Source organism: Heterocephalus glaber, unplaced genomic scaffold (assembly GCF_053883595.1).
Source record: "Heterocephalus glaber isolate CG9 unplaced genomic scaffold, H.glaber_assembly_v1.0 deba00001555, whole genome shotgun sequence".
NCBI classification, from domain to species: domain Eukaryota; kingdom Metazoa; phylum Chordata; class Mammalia; order Rodentia; family Bathyergidae; genus Heterocephalus; species Heterocephalus glaber.
In genome coordinates, this window is record NW_028258346.1 from 1,571,577 (window position 1) to 1,591,472 (window position 19,896).

The 19,896-nt window shown below is 39.5% G+C and overlaps 1 protein-coding gene, 1 long non-coding RNA gene and 2 pseudogenes across 4 annotated transcripts in view; 2 read left to right on the forward strand and 2 right to left on the reverse strand.

The window, feature by feature from the left end:
* Positions 1-19,896, forward strand: part of LOC110350323 (uncharacterized) — a 73,062-nt gene that overhangs the window by 34,145 nt on the left and 19,021 nt on the right. The window lies entirely within an intron of this gene.
* LOC147824060 (solute carrier family 71 member 2 pseudogene) lies at positions 5,267-6,768 on the forward strand (annotated as a pseudogene).
* The window catches only part of Cdh17 (cadherin 17), an 80,060-nt gene continuing 69,474 nt past the window's right edge, over positions 9,311-19,896 (reverse strand). For both annotated transcript variants that reach the window (XM_004850106.3, XM_021262641.2), the window contains exons 16-18: positions 11,977-12,093; positions 11,728-11,841; positions 9,311-10,185 (exon numbers count right to left, since the gene is read on the reverse strand). In XM_004850106.3, the coding sequence (XP_004850163.1) occupies positions 10,088-10,185; positions 11,728-11,841; positions 11,977-12,093 (329 nt within the window). In that variant the 3' untranslated portion in view covers positions 9,311-10,087. The remainder of the gene's footprint in view (positions 10,186-11,727; positions 11,842-11,976; positions 12,094-19,896) is intronic.
* Positions 11,977-18,748, reverse strand: LOC147824061 (epidermal growth factor receptor substrate 15 pseudogene; annotated as a pseudogene). Its single transcript, XR_015442828.1, has 2 exons — positions 14,363-18,748; positions 11,977-12,093 (listed from the first exon to the last, which is right to left on the reverse strand). The product of XR_015442828.1 is annotated as an epidermal growth factor receptor substrate 15 pseudogene (transcript).

The window sequence follows — 19,896 nt, forward strand, 5'->3', positions numbered from 1 at the left end:
GAGGCCATCCTCCTTGTCTCATGGGCCCAGACAGCTTTCAAATGTCCAAAATAGAAGATATTAAGAAACTGTTTTGAAATGTTGAATAGAGCTTGCACCATGCTGGTTATAAAAATATGGACGTGGAAAAACAGTAAAATGGGAAATAATTACATTAGAAAACTGTTGGGGGGTTTTTCTTACATTGTCTGTGTTAATAATTTACATAGCCAACTCTCCAAGCACTGGAATAAAAGGGCCACTTCTGGAAGCTGCCTATGGAGAAAAGAGACATTGCTGCTCATCGCTCAGCTCTGGCCCAAAAAGTGGGGCCCACCTTCCTACAAGAAAGAACCAGCTTCTTTCTGCTTCATGATGGCCCTGTGACCCAGGCTGCTTGGTTGAAGGATCTCTGTGGACTGAGGGATGGCTTTCCTGACAGTAGTTCCCCCTACTGTCCCTGAGTTCTAGGTCACAGTCCATGCGAGCATTTAGGGGTAAATCTGGGCAGGACTAGCTGGGAGCAAAGGTGCTCTGGAAGTTGACATTGAGGAGGGTTTGAAGAGCCAATGTTGTTCTGAAAAAGAATCCCAATAGGATTTTGTATTAGTCTACTCTGGCTGCCATAGCAAAGTAGCATAGACTGAACAGCTAATGGAACACTTAATTCCTCACAGTTTAGATGCTGGAAGCTTCAGATGAGGTTCAGCAGAGTCATTTTCTGACTGTCCTGCGTGGTTCTATGTGTCCTCATGTAGCCTTTCCTTTGTGTGTGTAGAGACAGTGAGTTCTGGCAGCTCTTTTCTCTTTGGAAGACACAGGTTCTATCAGATTAGAGTCCTGCCCTTATGACCTCATTTAACTTTACCCTCTGTGGTAGCTTTCCATCACTATAGCAAATACCTGAGATGATCAACTTATAAAGAGAAACGGTTGGTTTTTGGCTCCATTTTGGAGGTTTCAGTACATGACTGATTGGCACCATGGCTTTGGGCTATGGTAAGGCAGCACAACATGTGGACGTGCACAGAGAGGCAAAATCACTCACTTTATGGCCAGAAAGAGGAAGAGACCAGGCTCCCATGATCCCTGTGAGGGCAGACACCCACTGATCTAAAGACCTCCCAGTGGGCCTCACCTCTTAAAGGCTTCATCACTTCCATAGCTCACTACTGGAACCTGGGGACACAGCTCTGCCATGTGGGCCTTTGGGGGACATTTCAGATCCAAACTATAGCACTTCCTAAAAGCTCAATCTCCAAATACAGTTGAGTTGGAAATTATGGCTTTGGCACACATTTTTAAGGCATACCATTGAGCTCATGGCAGGCTGTAAAATGGATCATACTCTATACCAGTCTGCTCCTAACTCTGTCTTCAGGGATTGTCTGGAACAAAGGTTCTCAGTTGTGGTTGCATATTAAAGTCACCAGAGGCCAGGGCCCCATGCCTAAAGGCACTTAATTCAATTGGAGGTGGGACCCTGGAATTAATATTTTTTAAAAAGGTGACCCATGCCTTTTAAAAATCATCTATCCATTGATGACTCCTGAATTAGACAGCTGGTCATTCAACACACACCTGTGATCCTTGGGGATCAGCCAGAGTGTAACAGGCATTGAGAACTTTGAGAGCAATGAGTACATACAGTATAACATTTGGAAACCACTGATTTTTGTATAATTGTGTGGTTGTATCTTTACATGTGCGCAAAATGCATTTATGGCTGTATAGTTTGGTGCACATGAATGCATACAAAAATCAAAATAGCATTGAGCTTGCAATTGTCTATTCTAGTTGTGAACCTATGGCATGTGTGCTGCAGTGGGCTGTTTGTATCATTGAAAGCTCTAAAATGGTCTACTCATTCTTGTAGGCTTGAATGCTACTTTCTCTTTTTCTTTCATTACTAGTGTAAAATCTATTTCAAAATATTGATTTTGTGGACAAATATCATTCCATTTTATGAAGTACCTAGCATGGTAAAAATTCATGACCGACAGAATATGAGAATAGTGTTCTCAAAGTCTAGGGCAAAGGGAATGGGGAGATATTGTTTAATGGGTTCCGAGTTTCATTTGGGAGGATGAAACGTTCTAGAGATGGATCTTGGTGATTGTTGCACACAGTGTATTTATAATATCATTGAATGGTACACTTTTAAAATGTTTAAGTTGATGTTGTAAGATGTTATATCTTTTCAGGTAACTCTTAGGGTTCCACGTTTACCACAGTCCTATGATACATGTTGCATTGTACAGAATCCTGGAAGCAAATTGTTCCCATGCAGTTGATAGTTCAGAGGTGATCTCAGCTTTCTACTGGTGAATTTTCTATACAATGGATTAGCACATTCATAGAGGCACTCTTGATTTACTGCTCTGTAGAAGCACCTGAGATTTTGTACATAGTTTCTCACAAGAATCACCACTTATATCCACCCCACTCCTGAAACCCTCCTGGACTCCCAGCTGTTTCTTATTAGTACATCTTTTTCATTCGTAATGATCACATTCATCATAGGGAATTTGTACCTGCACATAATATATCTTAATTCTGTTTTTCCCATTCCCCTTCTCTCCAACACTTCCTCCCTTCCCCATTTATAAAAGCTTTGTTTCCATTTTTTCCCTTTCATTCTCTTTTAAATCCCATTTCCCTTCCTTCCCTATCCCCTCCTCCATCCCTTGTTCCCATTCCCATTTGAACAGGTTTTTCCTACTTCCCAATATCTATCCTCCATTTTGCTCTTTATTTATTCTTTGGGTTTCTCACACAAGAGAAACAATGCTAAATTTAAACATGTGTGTCTGATTTATTTCACTCAAGATTATGGTCTTGAGGTGCATCCATTTACCTAAAAATGTCATGAGTTTATCCTTCTTTATGGCAGAGTAGTACTCTGTTGTATATAAGTACCATGTTTTCTTTATCCATTCATCTGTTGATGGGCATGTGGCCTTTTCCAAGATTTAGCTATTATAAATTGTTCTGCTATAAACATGGGTGCACATATATCACTGTGGTATGATGCTTTTAACTCTTTCAGGAAGAGACCTAGAAGGGGAATACAGTGGACCCTTGACTTACCAACTCAATAGGTTCCTGAGGGCTGGTTGTAACTCAAGTTAGTTGTAATTCAATACAGCTGAGATCTACATTTTTATATAGATATACACTACAGACAAGAGGCAGATGAATCTTCTATTAACCTAATTAACCCAAGTTGTCATATGTCAGGCCAGTAGTAACATGAAGGTCCACTGTACCTGGGTCAAATGGAACCTCTAGGGTTATTTTTTTGAGGAGTCTCCATACTTATTCCCATAGTGGTTGTACCAATTTATACTCCCATCAACAATGGAGAAGGGTTCCTTTTTCACCTACAGCCTTGCCAGCATTTATTAGTTAATTTCTTGATGATAGCCTTTCTTTAGGAGACGGAATCTCAGTGTTGTCTTAATTTGCATTCCTCGAATGACCAGTGATGTTGAAGATTTTTTCATATATTGATTTCCTGTTTGTACGTCATTTGAGAAGTGTCTATTCATTTCAGATGTCCATTTTTGGAGTGGGTCTTTAAATTGAGGGTGTGTGATTTTTTTTTTTGTAAGTTCTTTATTCTAGAGATTAGTCCTTTGAGGATTAACTGGTAAACATTCGTTTTGCATTCTGTGGGTTGTCTCTTCACTCTGTTGGTTTCTTTTGGTGTTCAAAAGCTTTTTAATTTGCTGTGATCCTGGTTGTTGATTCTAATATTTTCTGTGGAATTGTGTTTTGTCCATAAAGTCTGTGCCTACACCTGTGTCTTCAAGAGTATTACCTATTCTATCTTCCAGCAGATTGTTTGTTTTTATATTTAGATCTTTGACCTATTTCAATTTTAGTTTAGTGCATGCTGAGAGATATGGGTCTAGGTTTAATCTTTGGCATGTGGAAAGACAAATTTCCCAGCACCATTTATTAAAGAGGCTATCTTCCTCCCAGTGAAAAAGTTTGGCACCTTTGTCAAAGCTAAGGTATCTTAGTGCTCCCAGCAGTTTCTTAACCATCCAGAAACAGAGTATCTTTGTCATTCACAGGGCCATTCACCACTGCAGCCCATTCTGGGGATGTTTGAATGGATCATCAGGGTTTGTGTACAGGGAAGAGGAGGCTAGAGAGGGGGGACTTGAGGGTTGTTAGAGGATATTGTAAGTGAATACAAAGGATAGGAGTTTTACCATTCCTTTAGTTCAAATTTTATAAAGTGGGCTACACGTAAATGGTCAAAATGAATCAGCCAATTCATTTATTCTTTCTATACAAAATTACAGGGGAACCATTATAAGCCAAGACTTGTGCTCAAACAGCAGCATGGAGTTTCTAGAAGTCTCAGACTAGTTGAGGAGATCTAATGGGCACTAAATGGTAGCACAAGAGAAGGGCCATATACAAGGCACAAATAGCTATTTCTTTGGTTTCCAGGGGTTAGAAATCTATTGCACTTTAAGTGAAAAAGGAATGTATTAACTCACAGGATGGAAGTCATTCGGGGAAAAGTTGCCTTCAGACACAGCCGGATTCAGATACTAAATATCTTCGATTGTTTCTCCTTATCTCAATGATGGTCTTCATTCTATGGAAGACTCACTTCTTATAGTAACTGGAATGTTCCATATGAACACTGTTCTAAAAGTTTTAACTAAAGTTGTAAAAGTGAATATCACTAAGACAAAGTGCTAATTCTAGAGCTGGGAGGAATGGAGAAAACAAGAAGTTTACTCTAACAATCCGTATAGACTGAGCAGTGGTCAAGGGAAGTATCTCCCAGTGGGCAACCCAATGGCTCTTACCAAAAGAGGAAATGGCTCCTGGCCAGGAAAAACATTCCTCTCCATAGTAAAGAAGGATAAATGAGGCCGAGAAAATCAGAGAAGGGGCCTGGCTGGGGCGGGGGCGGGGGCAGGGCTTGCTGCCTGCCGGCGCCTGCCTCTGGGCTGTAGGACTGAGGCGGGAGCAGCCTCCGCAGAGTGCGGCCGCACTGACGCCTTGGGTACCCTGAGAGCTGGGTCATGGCGGGCCTCTAGTTGTGTCCTGTGCGCCTCCGGCCTCGGATTCCCTCTCAGCTCGAGGCGTCGCCACTGGCGCAACCGCCCAAATCGCAGGAAGCTGCGGGCCACGGAGCCCATGAAGGCGCGGGCCCCGCCACCGCCCCCGCGGCACCGCCGCCTTCTAGGAGCTCTCCGAGCCGGCTCGGGCATGGCAGCAGCCTGAGCGCCGGGCTGCGTGGGAACTGGAGGGGAAGGCGGCGCCGCTGCCGGAGGCGGGAGCCATGGCGGAGAAGCGCGCGGGCACGCAGACGGCTGGCAGCAGCTGGCTACAAGGCTTTGGCCGGCCAAGTGTTTACCATGCTGTTCTTGTCATCTTCCTTGAATTCTTTGCATGGGGCCTGTTGACAACTCCAGTGTTGGCTGTTCTGCATGAAACATTTCCTCAATACACATTCCTCATGAATGGTCTCATTCAAGGTGTAAAGGGCCTGCTGTCGTTTCTGAGTGGCCCACTCATAGGCGCTCTCTCTGATGTGTGGAGAAGAAAGCCTTTTCTCCTTGGCACAGTTTTCTTCACTTGCTTTCCTATTCCACTGATGAGGATCAGCCCGTGGTGGTATTTTGCAATGATTTCTGTATCTGGAGTCTTCTCAGTTACATTCTCTGTGGTATTTGCCTATGTAGCTGATATTACTCAGGAACACGAACAAAGTAGTGCTTATGGATGGGTCTCAGCCACCTTTGCAGCTAGTCTGGTCAGCAGCCCAGCCATTGGAGCATACCTTTCTGCCAGTTATGGAGACAGCCTTGTGGTGCTGGTGGCCACAGTGGTGGCTCTTCTGGACATCTGCTTCATCTTGGTAGCTGTTCCAGAATCTCTGCTGGAGAAAATAAGACCAGTTTCCTGGGGAGCTCAGATTTCTTGGAAACAAGCAGACCCTTTCTCGTCATTGAAGAAAGTTGGAAAAGATTCTACTGTCTTACTTATCTGTATCACTGTGTTTCTTTCATATCTTCCTGAAGCTGGACAGTATTCAAGTTTTTTCTGTATCTCAGGCAGGTCATAGGTTTTGGATCTGTTAAAATTGTAGCATTCATAGCTATGGTGGGAATTCTGTCTATTGTGGCCCAGACAGTCTTTCTTAGCATCTTGATGAGATCACTGGGGAATAAGATCACTGTCCTTCTTGGCTTGGGCTTCCAAATGCTGCAGTTGGCTTGGTATGGTTTTGGATCTTAAGCCTGGATGATGTAGGTGGCAGGGACTGTGGCCGCCATGTCCAGTATCACATTCCCAGCAGTCAGTGCCCTTGTCTTTCAGAATGCAGAGCCAGATTAACAAGGACTTACCCAGGGAATCATAACTGGAATAAGAGGACTACGTAATGGCCTGGGGCCAGCACTGTATGGCTTCATATTCTACATGTTCCATGTTGAACTGACCAAGTTGGGCCCAGAATTGAATTCTGGCAGTGGTGCCCTACAGGGAGCTGTCATCCCAGGTGCACCATTTTTATTTGGAGCGTGTATAGTTCTTATGTCTTTTCTGGTTGCCTTATTCATTCCTGAATACCGTAAAGCCACTGGAGCTCAAAAACACAGCAACAGCATCATCAGTGGTAGTCTGACCAACACCCCAGAACAGAGCAGTGATAAGGACATTGAACCACTGCTGCAAGACAACAGCATCTGGGAGCTTTCCTTCTTTGAGGAGTCTGGGAGTCAGAGTACTGAGCTATAACTTGAAGAAGGGGAGTTCTGCAGATGTCAACTCTCAGAGCCTTCAGGGGAGCCACACCACATGGAGACTTCATGGTGCTGGAGGGGCCAGGTTGATAAGTGATTCCTTCTTCCTTCTACTCCTATCTCTCTCTCCTCTTGTTCTTTTTTTTCCATTCTTTTTCTGTTTGTACATTAGAACAAAGTAGTGTGCAAATAGTGTGCCGCTCTCAAGGTTATCTGGAATCCAAACTTTGAATCTCAAATAGAAAAGTTCATATCTCTCAGAGAAAATGGCTTTCTGCTTGGCAGGGTGATACATGTCTGTAATCCCAGCATTCAAAGGCTAAGACAAGACGATCACAAGTTCAAGACTGGCCTGGACTACAAAGCAAGTTCAAGGCCAGCCTGGACTACACAATGAGACCCTGTCTCAAAAAAAAAAAAAAGGCTTTCCTTTAATAACTGGAGTAAGAGAGACAGTGCTCTTTCTACACTCTTTTCACTAGAAAGTGCAGGATTGTAGTGGAACTGCCATCTTGGGCAAGATTTCAGGTAAAGATTCCCTTCTTTCTTCCTTCCACCTCCTCTGGATGACACCCCAAAATTTTAGCCCACAGGTATTGATGAGTGGCCACTCTTAAGAGTAACCACTCAGTATCAGGGATCCATTGCCTTTGTCCAAAGGCCAAACAAAAAACTATAGTTTTACTCTCCCTTTGTTTTTTTCTATTTCCTATGCTTGTCTTATTAAACAAATAATATTGACTAATGATCATCTTTAGCAGATGAAGGAAATCTTTCTTACAAATTGAAATCGTATTAAAATAGCAAATCACATTACTGCACCTAGCATCCTGGTCAGATCCACAGTGATTTTACAAAGCAAAACAAAACCTCATCTAGGTGGGTGTAATGGTGCACACCTGTAATCCCAGCTACTTAGGAGGCTAAGGCAGGAGTATTGTGAATTCATGCCCAGCCTGGGCAACACTGCAAGACCACCTGTCTCCAAAATACAAAAAAAAGAAGTCTTCTAATAGCAACAAAGAAATGGAAGACTAAACTTCTAAGAAAGGTTTTAATCATTTGAACATTCCTGAGAGGCTGTTAGTTACTGCACACCAGTGGAGTTTATATCTCAGTTCTCTTGTAATACATTATTACTATTTGTTTTTTCCCACATCTCCCATGTCCTCCTCCTTAGTTTTTCTCATCCATCACACACCTGCCTTAACTGCTATGTAGTATGCATTTGTTTTCAATTAATCTTCATCGCAATCTCTTTATCAGACTTCTGAATCTCATGGGATATGCACATTAAATTCCTTTATAAAATATGAGGGTTTAGTGAAGTCCAGTTTCACAAGTGACTTGCTAATTTTTTGAGATGTTTTATGGACAAAGACAACTTTACAGATTTATATGTATTTTGCTGCACAGTAAATGGACCATTAACTAGGGCCTTCCAATTTAACAAAGCACTCCTTTGAAAGTTTTATAGGTACGAAATATATGTAGATATTTGTAAGGGTTTTAATTTTTTTTGATGGAGTGCTGTATAAATCTTGTATTTATAAATGTAATGAAGGTATTGACAGAAAAAATATATACAACTTTTATAAAGGATTATGTACTGACTGAATACATTTAAAAGAAAATATATTTTGAAACCTGTTCAGACATGGACAGAAATTGCGTATCTTTTTACTGCTGGTTTTTAGGTTAAGCTTCCTAATGCATAATAAATTTGCAATGGATATATTTTTAAGAAAAAAGAAAATCAGAGAAGGCTTCCCACATAGGGCAGTTTTTAAAAATGGATTTTAAGGGCTGGGGATTTAGTTTAGTGGTGCTGCTGCCTGCCTCACAAGCACAAGGTCCTGAGTTCCATCCCTGGTACCAAAAAAATAAAAATAAAAACGAATTTTAGGAATGGGTAGGATTTTGTTGTGGGAGGATGAGAAGGTTGGAAGGACCCAACCAGGGGAGAAATGGCATGCGCAATATAAATGCTGATCAGTGACTTCAGATGAGGAAGTTCTGTGTGAACAGCCTGTTAGCAGGTAATGCCAGGTGTGCCAGAGAGGAAAATATGGAGTTGAGGCAGGAGAAAACCCTGCGTTCACCTCAGCACACTGCCTTTTAGTAATGATGCTATGATTTCCTAAAAACAGAGCAAGTAATATCCAATTTTAAGTGACTTAAATATCACATCACAACCACTCCTTGATTAAAAACACTGTCAGGTTAAAAACAAAAACTGTCAGGTGCAGTGGCACACGCTGATAGTCTCAGCCATTCAGGAGGCTGAGGAGGCTGAAAGATCCCTTGAGTGCAACAGTGTGAGGCCAGCCTGGGAAACATAAGACCCCATCTCCTTAAAAAAGAAACTATCTATAGGGGTGATGAGAAACACTATTTTTGGCAGAACACCTCAATCATGTGAGCAGTGATTTTTATTTTATTGTGGACCCCTCCTCTTGGACTAGAGACGCAATTTCAGTAAATGATAGATAACCATAACCATTGTTATCCAGTCCTTCCCATCAACAAATGAAAAGAACCAGGCAGAGCGATCAGGGAAACAAAAACAACCAGGACCAACCTTTATTCTTGATTTTTATCACCACTTTCATGCTTATTTTCTTTCACATGTTAAATATATAATAACCAAAACTTTATTAATATACAAAAGAAAACATGTGTGGCATGTAAGCATGGTAGGTAGTGAGTAAACCCAGGTGCCTGGTTGGTCTCCGCCCCCCGGTTTATGAAGTAAGCTTTTTCAGAAACAGTGTTGGGTGTTTTCTGGGCCCTGGGCCATCCCAAGCAGGAGAGCAACACTGACACATTAGGTTAAGGGTGGTTAATAACAGTTTCTGTTACCAGGGGGGGAAGGCTGCTCTTTTATTTCTTCCCAAGACCTCACTTTGTTCTATTGTAATTCAGTAAAAGGAGATATGGACAAATGGGGCATAGGATGGAATTAGAAAAAGCATTCATGGAATCCAGAAAGTTGTAAGATGGATAACTGATAACTCCCTTTGATGAAACAAAAAAAATGTCCTGAATATTTAAGCAGCTCTGTCTTTCCCCAAAGGGGAAGAACACACATTTTTAGTTTGGGTTAAGTTTGAGGCTTTACAGAGGGGAAAAATGTCATGGGAAAATGGAAAATATTTCTAACGTCTATGGTATATGAATTATCTAAAAGTAAAATATTTCAGGGCAAGAGGGAATATCTGTAAAAAAATTACAGCGCATATGTTGGATGAAAAGTAAAATGAGATTAAACACTTGTGTCATTGAGATAGCACTTGATGTAGTATAAAGTCAAACATTCCTTCTCAAATTCAGCTTCTCAGGGGCTTGACTTCAGATGCCTGAGCATTTTTAACATTATTCTTGCCTTTCTTCTTGATGTGAATAAACACAACTGCTAAAATTATACCTGAAAGAGAAAATTCAGTGTCAAATAAATGGACTTTTCAAATGTACTGTTAGTCCCTTATAAAGTAGTATCATGATAGAAAAAAATGACTCATAACTATTTTTGTGTGTGGTTCACCAAAGTTTTGTTGCCCTAGTGAATTAAGGAATCTAGGAATTGGTATTCTTGGATAAGTAAGCTTATCACTTTTAATCAGTTGGTATGTATCAAGTCCCAAATCATATCGAACCTTGGTGTCTGTCACTGGATCTCTGCCAAGAACTAAGGGGCCCAATGTCCTATACCCCTTGAGTATATTCCTGAACTTTGTACATATTCTTCCCTTTCCCTAGAGAACAGTCCAATCAGAACCCCCAGAGAGCCATTCTGACCTGTTCACCTACCTAATGCCTACTTTGTGTCCACCCCAAATCTAAATTTTCTTGGATAGCTTCCTCATAGTTCCAGCCTACGTACACTGTTGAGTGACCCTGAGTAGAATATCTGAGTTCAGATGTCTCCTACCAAAATTACATTGTACATCTTAGCACTAAATGTGTGCTACCAAAGCCCACTATGAAAACTGGAGATGTTTTAAGGAAATTATTAGTAAGATCACAGGAGAAATCATCATAGAAAGGACTGGTTGCTCAAAAGTCCATTAAAAATCTTTTAATATTCTTTTCAAAATAAGCTTGAGATTATTAAACTATAAAAGCCTATTAATTCTACCTCTGTAATTCTTTGAATTTATGAGGTTAAATGAATATGTAAGAAAATTACTGTTTGGTATATGAACTCAAAGAATCCTTTCAAATTGGGTAGGTAAAAGAATAAAAGTCATAGAAGTAGAAAGGAGCATGGTGAGTAGAACCTTAAATAGCTGCTCGAACTGTATGAAAGGTGTGCAGTAGATGGTGGTTCTCAGTGAGGCATAACATTACCATGCATGTTAGGATGTGTGGCAGCCATGTCATGAAGGCCTTCATGTCCGAAGGAGTTTGGACCAAAGGGTATAAAGGAGGGCCCTTTTCAACCCATGAATAGAGTCCAATGTGACAGCTGGGATCTGGTTTTTTTCTTCTATGACTGAAAGAATGCTTAATTACTTGAACAGTTGAGAATACTTCAGAGGAGATAGTGTTTTCTCTTGTGTATTCCCAGCCATGAGGTCAATGGCTTTGCTCTGCCATGTGCTGCCTGCCCACAGGCCCAAAAGCAACAGGGCAATCAATCATGGACTGGCCTCTGAAACCATGAGCCAAAACAAACCCTTTCTCTTTATAAGTTGTCTATCACAGGTATTTGCTACAGTAAAGAAAAGGTGACTAATATAAAGCCTCTTCTGGAATATTTCTTAAAGTATTAAGGCAGTGCTATGTAGAGGGTGGTTCTAAAGCAACCAGGAAAGTTGGTGTAGTGGACTGGTGGTCTTCGTCTTTGACTAATCCCTTGGTTACTATGTGAGCCTCCACCAGACCAAGCCCTGAAGACGGCCCTGAAATGAGCTCACATTGCTGAAACCAGAGATAGGAATTCTTAAAGCTGAGAAGTTACACTCACCAATGAATAGAAAAGTGGTCAGGAGTATACCAACTGCCAGACCCACAGTGGGTATCCCAGCCTGTCTACCTGTTGGCCGGAAACAGCTGCCTTCCACACAGGTGCAAAAAGTAACTAAAAAACAGAAGGGCATTTGGTAGGATCACTTTTCAGGTGAATAGTTGCAGAATCCTATATCAAAAACAAGTATTCTCTAAACCTCCTGCAGTGACAGATACTACCCTAAGTTGCCTGTAGCAAAATACCGACCTGGTAAATTGACCGTCCCTTCCAAAGGTGGCCAGCCCCCATCGTTGATGCGGATCGGTATCTTGTAAACTCTCTCCTCAAAGCTGGTGTGCTTCGTGGAAAGCCTGGCAAAAGTGCCTGTCAGAACAGGGAGAACAGAAATGACACAGAATGAATCTTCAGACTCTTGGATCGGCAGAAAGAACTCCTTGTATTATATACTCAGGGTGACTGGGAAAGGGTTAGCTATGGGTCAAATCACTCAAAGTATCACCTGCATCCTTCCACATGTAACTTCTCATTGTAAATGAAGGCTACATGATCAGCTCAGGAATTCTTGGTGGAAATGCATACTAAAGACATTTAGTTCGTATTACTCCCAGAAGTGTTTATAAATTTGCCCCAAATACTGTTTTAGTAAATATTAAACCTGTGCTTCTAAGAGAAACACAGGGTTATTCCCTCAGACACAGAACTGCGATGGACATATAGGCTTGTTTCCTGTGTTTCACTTTAAAGATGCCTTATCTAATGGCCTTATTTAGGGTATCCTGTTAACTCTGATCTGAGAGTTGGCAGCACTAGAACTCCTGCCTCAACACATGGGATCTAACATCATTATCTCTGTAAGGTACATCACAGTCTTCTTGCACTTAGAAACCCTAAACAGCACTGCCTTAAGGCTCAATTTCTAAAAATAGTTTTGATCTTATTGCAACTCATTCTTCATTCTTCTAATGCCATCCCATTCATGCCTAGAACCTTTCCAGAATTTGGGGAAAGATTTTCAGACCTAAAAATTATGGCTTCCACTTTTACTCCTAAAAATGACTTAACAGGGATCCGGGTGGATTTATCGTTCCACCAAAACCAACTCAAAGAACAGAAAAATACATGAAACCATAGTTTTAAAGACACCGGACATTAGATAAAGGACAGTGATCACTGAAAGATGACAAATGATATAAGTTCTTACGACATAGAATGTCCAGGTCAGTGCAGAGACAGGAGCCCAGGCATGACCCCAAGTTAGGCAATAGAGCTGGAATAAGGAGAGGTCAAGGTGACCAGAGCTCAGAGCAGAGAACCAGGGAGAGGGGGAAAGAGCCCACATACTCACTGTACAAATCTGCCAAGTTTTTACTGAGTACAGGGCAGAGCATGTCCATAAGGGAATTACCCAGGCATGGGAAAAGAACAAGCAACTAGGCAGAACAATCTCTGGTGTTCATAAAGGGCCAGGAACTGTTCCTGTCCTGGGAGTCAGAGTGGAACACCTCACCATTCATGGAGCATCAGGTTCAGATCACAGACAGGTTTTTGGCCCAGCAGTTGGGAAAAATTAGCCCTAAAATAAATGTTGCCTTGGCCTTGCCTAACCAAACTTAAAAACAGTATGTGAAAGCATCAAACTATTTCCAAGTAACTTAACCGCATTTCAGAATAAGGCTCAAGAATATTTACGGGAATATAAAAGTATTTGGCACCCAGATCCCTGACATTTAATAAAAAAGACATGTCAGAAAAAGAGAAAAATCAATCAAAACTATACAAAGGTGACATTAATAGTTGCCAAAGACAAGAAAATAGTTATTTATAGTAATTTATGTTCAGGAACCCAGAAAAAACATTTACAGTGTTAAGTATAGATATAGAAAACATGAAGCCCCCCCACTTACTTAGAGATGAAAACTATAAAATTTGATATGAAAAATTACTACATGGGATTAATGGCAATTTGAAAATAAGAGAAAAAAGTCGTGAGTTTTTGTTATGGATAGGATGCTTTGTTATTAAAGTTTATTATTTTCATAATTACAACCTGCAATTTAGATGTTTGAAAGATAAGAGAAAATTCTATAAAGAGAGCCCAAATAAAGCTGAACTGGTTTGTAGAAGATGGTTAAAACTCTCTAAGTAGTGCCACTTAGCTTTTGGCAATATATATCTGTCCTTTAAAAGCACAGGCCCTCAAGCCAGGGTCAACAACATAAAATATCACAAATGACTCTAAGACATTCATCCTACACAAGCAAGCATGGAGATATAGATATATATTTATATAATATATACATACTTTTAATATTATATTGGTCCACTGAGTATACATATTTTAACAAAAGATAAGAATCTATAATCCAGTTAAACATACATTAAGATTAGGTACACTTATTACATCAAAAGTTGATGTTTATAAGTTACAGACACTTTAATATTTTCCAGAGTGGTTTTTTTTAATTAAAAAAATATTTTTAAAAACATTTCAACAAGGGATTTAGCTCAGTGGTTCTGCCACTTGCCTCATAAGCATAAGGACCTGAATTCTACCCCCTATACCAAAAAAAAAAGCATTTCAAACATTTGTTCATTTTCCCAGTGCAAAATAAGGTTGTTCAAGTCAACTTACCTTTCTCCTGAAGAGTAAGGGGAAGGAAAAAAATCTCCCAGAAAATTCAACCTACAACTCCCAACGCTACCTTCTCCATCAATGTTTGCAGTAAATCCTTAGTCAGTGATTTAGTTTATCAAAATTAAAGCCTTGTGATTATGATTCAGTCTTGCTTCATATGTTTGATTTTTTATGCTGCAATGCTTCTATTTACAAAAGTAGAAAACTTATTAGCAGTGCAAGAAAGTGGTTTAAGTTTGTTTTAAATGCCAGCTGTCCAATTGTGTGTAAAAGAAAAACAGCACCATTTCAAGATGAAATTAGATATTTTGCATTTATTTATAGACTAGGTAATAACTTAGTCTGTTAATACTGATCAATACCACCTCGACTTGTGACCCCAGAGAACTTCGGTTAGTTTTCAAGCGCACGTTTCTTTATCCTGGTATTTAATAAATTACCCAAGTCAGTGACACGCTTAAAAGCAAGAGTACAATTACAGACTACTTCACCATCTATCTCAAATTCAGCTTTCTGCTAGGTCTGGGCTTGTCTGCTAATGAGCTCTTAACACATGAAAAATTTTGATATTTTGGCGGCTCTTTTCTTTCCCAGTTGAATTTCTTTTTTTGCTAGTTTGTCGATTTTATAGGTGAAAAACAAGGAGAGTAAATACACTAAACCACAAAGTTGAACAAAAAGCAATATGATATAATACATGTCACTTTTCCATTTGTATTCAGTGAGTTTTTATATTTCAAGTAGTTGAGCCTTCATTAAATAAGAAACTAAAGAAAGAAAAATTAAAGTACCTTCCAGTGCTAGCTTGCTAGTTTCTTCTGCAAAAGTGCAAGAATAACCTATCATGAACTAAAGAGGACAATGCCAAAGCAAAGGCAGAATGGCTGCATGTTAGGAGTAAGTGATAAAGTTTCTCTGCTGGCACTTAAAATGAACATTTGCGTACAAATAGTGTTTGTAAGAAACTGATGTTGTTAATTAGCAACATATCTGTTGATCTAAGGTTCTTCAAATCCAGACAAAATTGTTTTTAAAAATATATTTCACACATGAAGCTTTGATGTTTTAATTTGACTCTCAAATTAAAATGGTTCAACCCAAAGCAATCCTTTTTCAATAGTGGAGTTGATCTATGCAAAATATTTTTCCTTGTCTCTAAAAAACAAATTAAACAGTATTTTACTATAAGGAAATTTTAAAATTCACTTTAAACTACCCAATTTGTACCACACATAAAAGAAATAGGTTCTTTCCTTGCCCTCCTTCAGCTGTTCAAAGCGGGGAAGAATACTGCACACTGTAAGAGCCTCACTGGCTCCCAGGGGAAAAACTCAGGTCAAGGTCGCACAGGGTGAACACAGAAGCTTGGGTGCTCTGGCTGTACAGTGAAATAGCACAGGCAGGCAGAAGCTCACAGCAAATGCACACCAGACAGAAGCCTGTGAAGCTGTCTCATCTGACTTACCGTTTTGAGGAAAAAATAGAGAGACAAATGTGAAATAGAATTTTTTAAAAAATCCTAGACTTTGTCACATTTACAGAAACCTTAAACCTTTTGTATTTCCATGCTCATAGGTAGTTTTGATACACATGGTAAATAGCTTAGTATTCAGGAAGAAGAATATTGTATTGTTGACAAAGGACAAGCAAATTCTTCATGCTTCTGATATCTCAAATTTGCCAAGTGCAATAGCCAGTTCTAGGTCTTCTTGTTCCTGCTGGTTCAGTTGGACAAGCCTCTGTTCTTCCTCTCTCTCACTCTCCCTCTTGGCCCATTCAATCATATCTTCTTCAGAGAGATAACCACTGAAGTTAGCAAAATTGTTTGGGTCAGCCTCTTTGTTGGCAGTAGTAGAAGTAGAAGTGAATGGATCATAAAACAGCAGAATCTTTTTCTTTGGGGCTATCCCTGCCTGGGAAAGGCTGAAATGGGTCATTCACTTTAAAGGGATCAGAAGAATCCAATTTGTTGATGGGTCTTTTCCCAGGTGGTGGCAGGAAGGGTCTTGTTGGAGTTCCAGTCTTTGGTGGCAGTGCTGGGCCAATGTTTCCTCAAATGCATATTTTGGAATGACCATACTGCTGACAGAGCTCAATGTAGTTGAACTAAAAGGATCTTTATTGTTGACCTTTGACAATGTGCTGAAGTCAGCAAATCCATCTCCAAATTATTCATTTCCAAAAACAGAAGCAAAGGGGTCTGTTGCTGAATCACTTGCTGCAGTAACAACTGTTCCAGCAGGAGCAAAAGGATCATTATGCTTCAATGTTTATACCAATGCATTATTGCTGTTGCTGGGTGTACCAAAAGGGTCAGTACCTGAAGTGGCAAAAGGGTCAGTAGAGGATTACTGTTTAGTTAGGTGCAAAAGGATCTGAACCTTTGAAAGGAACACCACCAAATGGGTCAATTTTCCCAGAAGGATCACTGCCAACAAAAGGATCGGACTGGAAAAAATCCAAGTTTGTATATGCAACTGGATCTGTCAATGAACTTGATTCTACATTAAATGGATCTTCCTCTTTTACATGTCTGTAACTGTCAACTTCAGGACAAACTTTTTCATTAACAGCTGCAGTCACCATTTCCTTTTCATCAGTCACATCAGAAGGTGGTATGTCAGGACTACTTCTTGCTGGAGACTCCTGGTGTATGGGCTCAGACTCTAGGTTGCTCGGGCCTTCAGCAGGGTCATTAAGGTTGGCTGCTTCACTGCTGCTGGTGCTGAGGCTACAATAATCTGTTGCACCATTGACAAGAACACTGTGTGGGCTACTGCACCAATTCAATTGATCATTATGATTTTCCAGATCTTTCAATTCCATCAGCCTCATTTGCATTGAAATGATTTCCTGCTGTGAATCTGGCAGTTGCTGTTGAAGAGGTTCCAGCTGAGCCTTTCCTGACTCCACACTCTCCTCCAATTCTGCTGTTTCTTGCTGTAGCCGGCTCAGCTCTTCTCTAGCTTTGGCCAGTTCTTCCTCATAAGTAGAGATCTGTGATTCTTGACTAGTTATTTCAGCTTTCAAAGATGAGTTCAACTAGGCCTCCTCAGCACATTTCTTTCTGACTTCTTTGAGTTGCTCCTCTAGCTGGGCTTTCTGCTCATCTAGTTCTTAGAGAAGTTCCTGTACTTGCTGCTTCTGGACCTGTAGTTTTTGCAGATTAACAGTCTCCCTTTGAACTTCATCTTGAAGGTCCTGAACCTCACTTGCCCTCTGTTTAATAGTATCTTCGTTCTCCTTAAGCTCCTGTTCCACATTACTCTTCTCCCTCTGCAGGTCAACTATTTCATTATTAAGGGTATCTAGCTCCTTAATAGCAGAGAAATCTGCAACAGGACTTGATCCTATGATGTTCTTTTGTAAAGTCATCCTGTCTGATGGTGGAATCATCTCAGGAGTAAGAATGTGAGGAAGATCAATACCTTTTATTAACTTTTGATTAAGTGAAAAGCCAAAGCAAACTGATCCTTTGAAAGCTCCCACAGTCCTTTTGTGTCACATAATGCCCAAATACGGGCTATTTAGGTAGAAGGTAAACCTGTTTTCAGGAAGATTTAATCATATTTAGCTTTTTCTGCAAAGGATCCAACCCACATTTTTCTTTTAGACAGTGGCACCAAAGCTGGAGGCAAGGACATTGGCATAGGTTCTTTGTCTTGTGCCCAGTATACCAAAAACATAGCAACTGCAAACTCATCTGTCAAGCATTCCATCATGGGATGGAGTTTTAAGACGTATAAATTATCAAAAATAAAATACAGAGAAAAAGTGAAAAAGAAACATAACACCATAGAACCTTAAGAGGACTTCAAATGACCTGATTATATGTAATTGAATCCCTCAAAGGGAAGAAAGAGTGGAAAAAGAAAGTATTTGAAATAACTAAATTTTTTTTGTAAGTATGATAGAAACTCTAAACCCTCAGATCTAAGAAAATTAACAAAACTTTGAGCAAAATTATACCATGGCAGATAATCAAGTTACTGAAAACTAGTGATAGAATATTTTTAAAGCATCCTGAGAGCTGGGGATTTAGCTCAGTGGTTCTGCCACCTGCTTCGCAAATGCAAGGACCCAAGTTCGATCCCTGGTGCCAAAAAAATAAAATAAATTTTTAAAAAAGCATCTTGAGGGGGGAAAAACATTACTTCCAAGGGAACAAATGATAAAAGAAACAATGCAAATAAGAATACAAAGAAATATCTTTTGTCTGGTCACAATAGAACTAAATTAGAAATCAGAAAGATGTAGGAAATATCCCCCCCAAATACTTGGAAACTAACACTTCTAAATAATCCATAGATCACAGAAGAAATATAAAGGAAAATTATTTTGAACTAATGAAAGCACAATATGTCAAACTTTATGGAATGCAGCCAAGTAATACTAAAAAATAAATTTGTATACCAAATGCCTATGTACATAAATAAAAATGGGTTTCAAATTAGGAAAAGAACAAATGAAACAAAATAAGATAAAGGGAATAAAGACTTGGTCAATGAAATGCAAGCTAAAGCAATGAAACCAAAAGCTGATTCTTTAAGCATATCAATAAAATTAATAAGCTTCCAGCCAGATTTAGCAGAAATATAATTTACCAAGAGCAAGTGAAGTGATATCACTACATATCTGCAGATATTGAGAATAAAATACGAATAGCTGTATGCCAATAGAGTAACAAATTATTTTAAAGATACAAGCTCAACCAAGAAAACTAAAACCTTCAAATCCCAAATGACTTCAATGGTAAATTTCCTGAAATTTAAGGAGGAAATAGTACCAGTTTTACACACATTATTCCAGATAATTGAAGTAGGGCATTTCCTAACTCATTTCATAAGGCCAATATTATTATACCAAAATCAGATAAAGACATAAGAAAAAATACAGACCAATATCCCTTATGACTATAATGCAAAAAAATTCTTAAAATTTTAACAAATCTCATATTTCATCACCAAGTAGCCCTTAAGATCTAATGGAGCCAATATAATTTGCCAATTAAAAAAATTAACCATAAAACCAAAAAAACAAATTAACCATACAATTATCTCGTGAACAGAGAAAAAACACTGAAAATTTTAACATCCATGCCTGCTTTAAAAGAAAAGAACCCCAGCAAATTAGGAATAGAAAGTATAGTCCTCAGCCTAGTAAGATGATCTACAAAAAGCCTATCACTAACATGCTTAATAGTGAAAGGCTGAATGCTTTCTCCCTGAAATCTGGATTTAGTCGGGGTACTATATTTCTGCTGTCACTACCTCTATTCAATACTATATTGTACTCAAGATTTCAGTAGGCAGTAAAACAAGATAAACAACAAGCAAGTACATTAGAAAGGAAGAAACAAAACTCACTTTTCACAGACACCATGACTGTCTATGTAGAAAACCTATGGAATCTAAAAAATATAAGAACTAGTAAGTGAAGACAGCAAGGATGTAGGATATAAGATCAACATCCAAAAATCATGAATTATATTCCTATATCCTAGAAATATTTTGAAATATAAATCTTTAAAA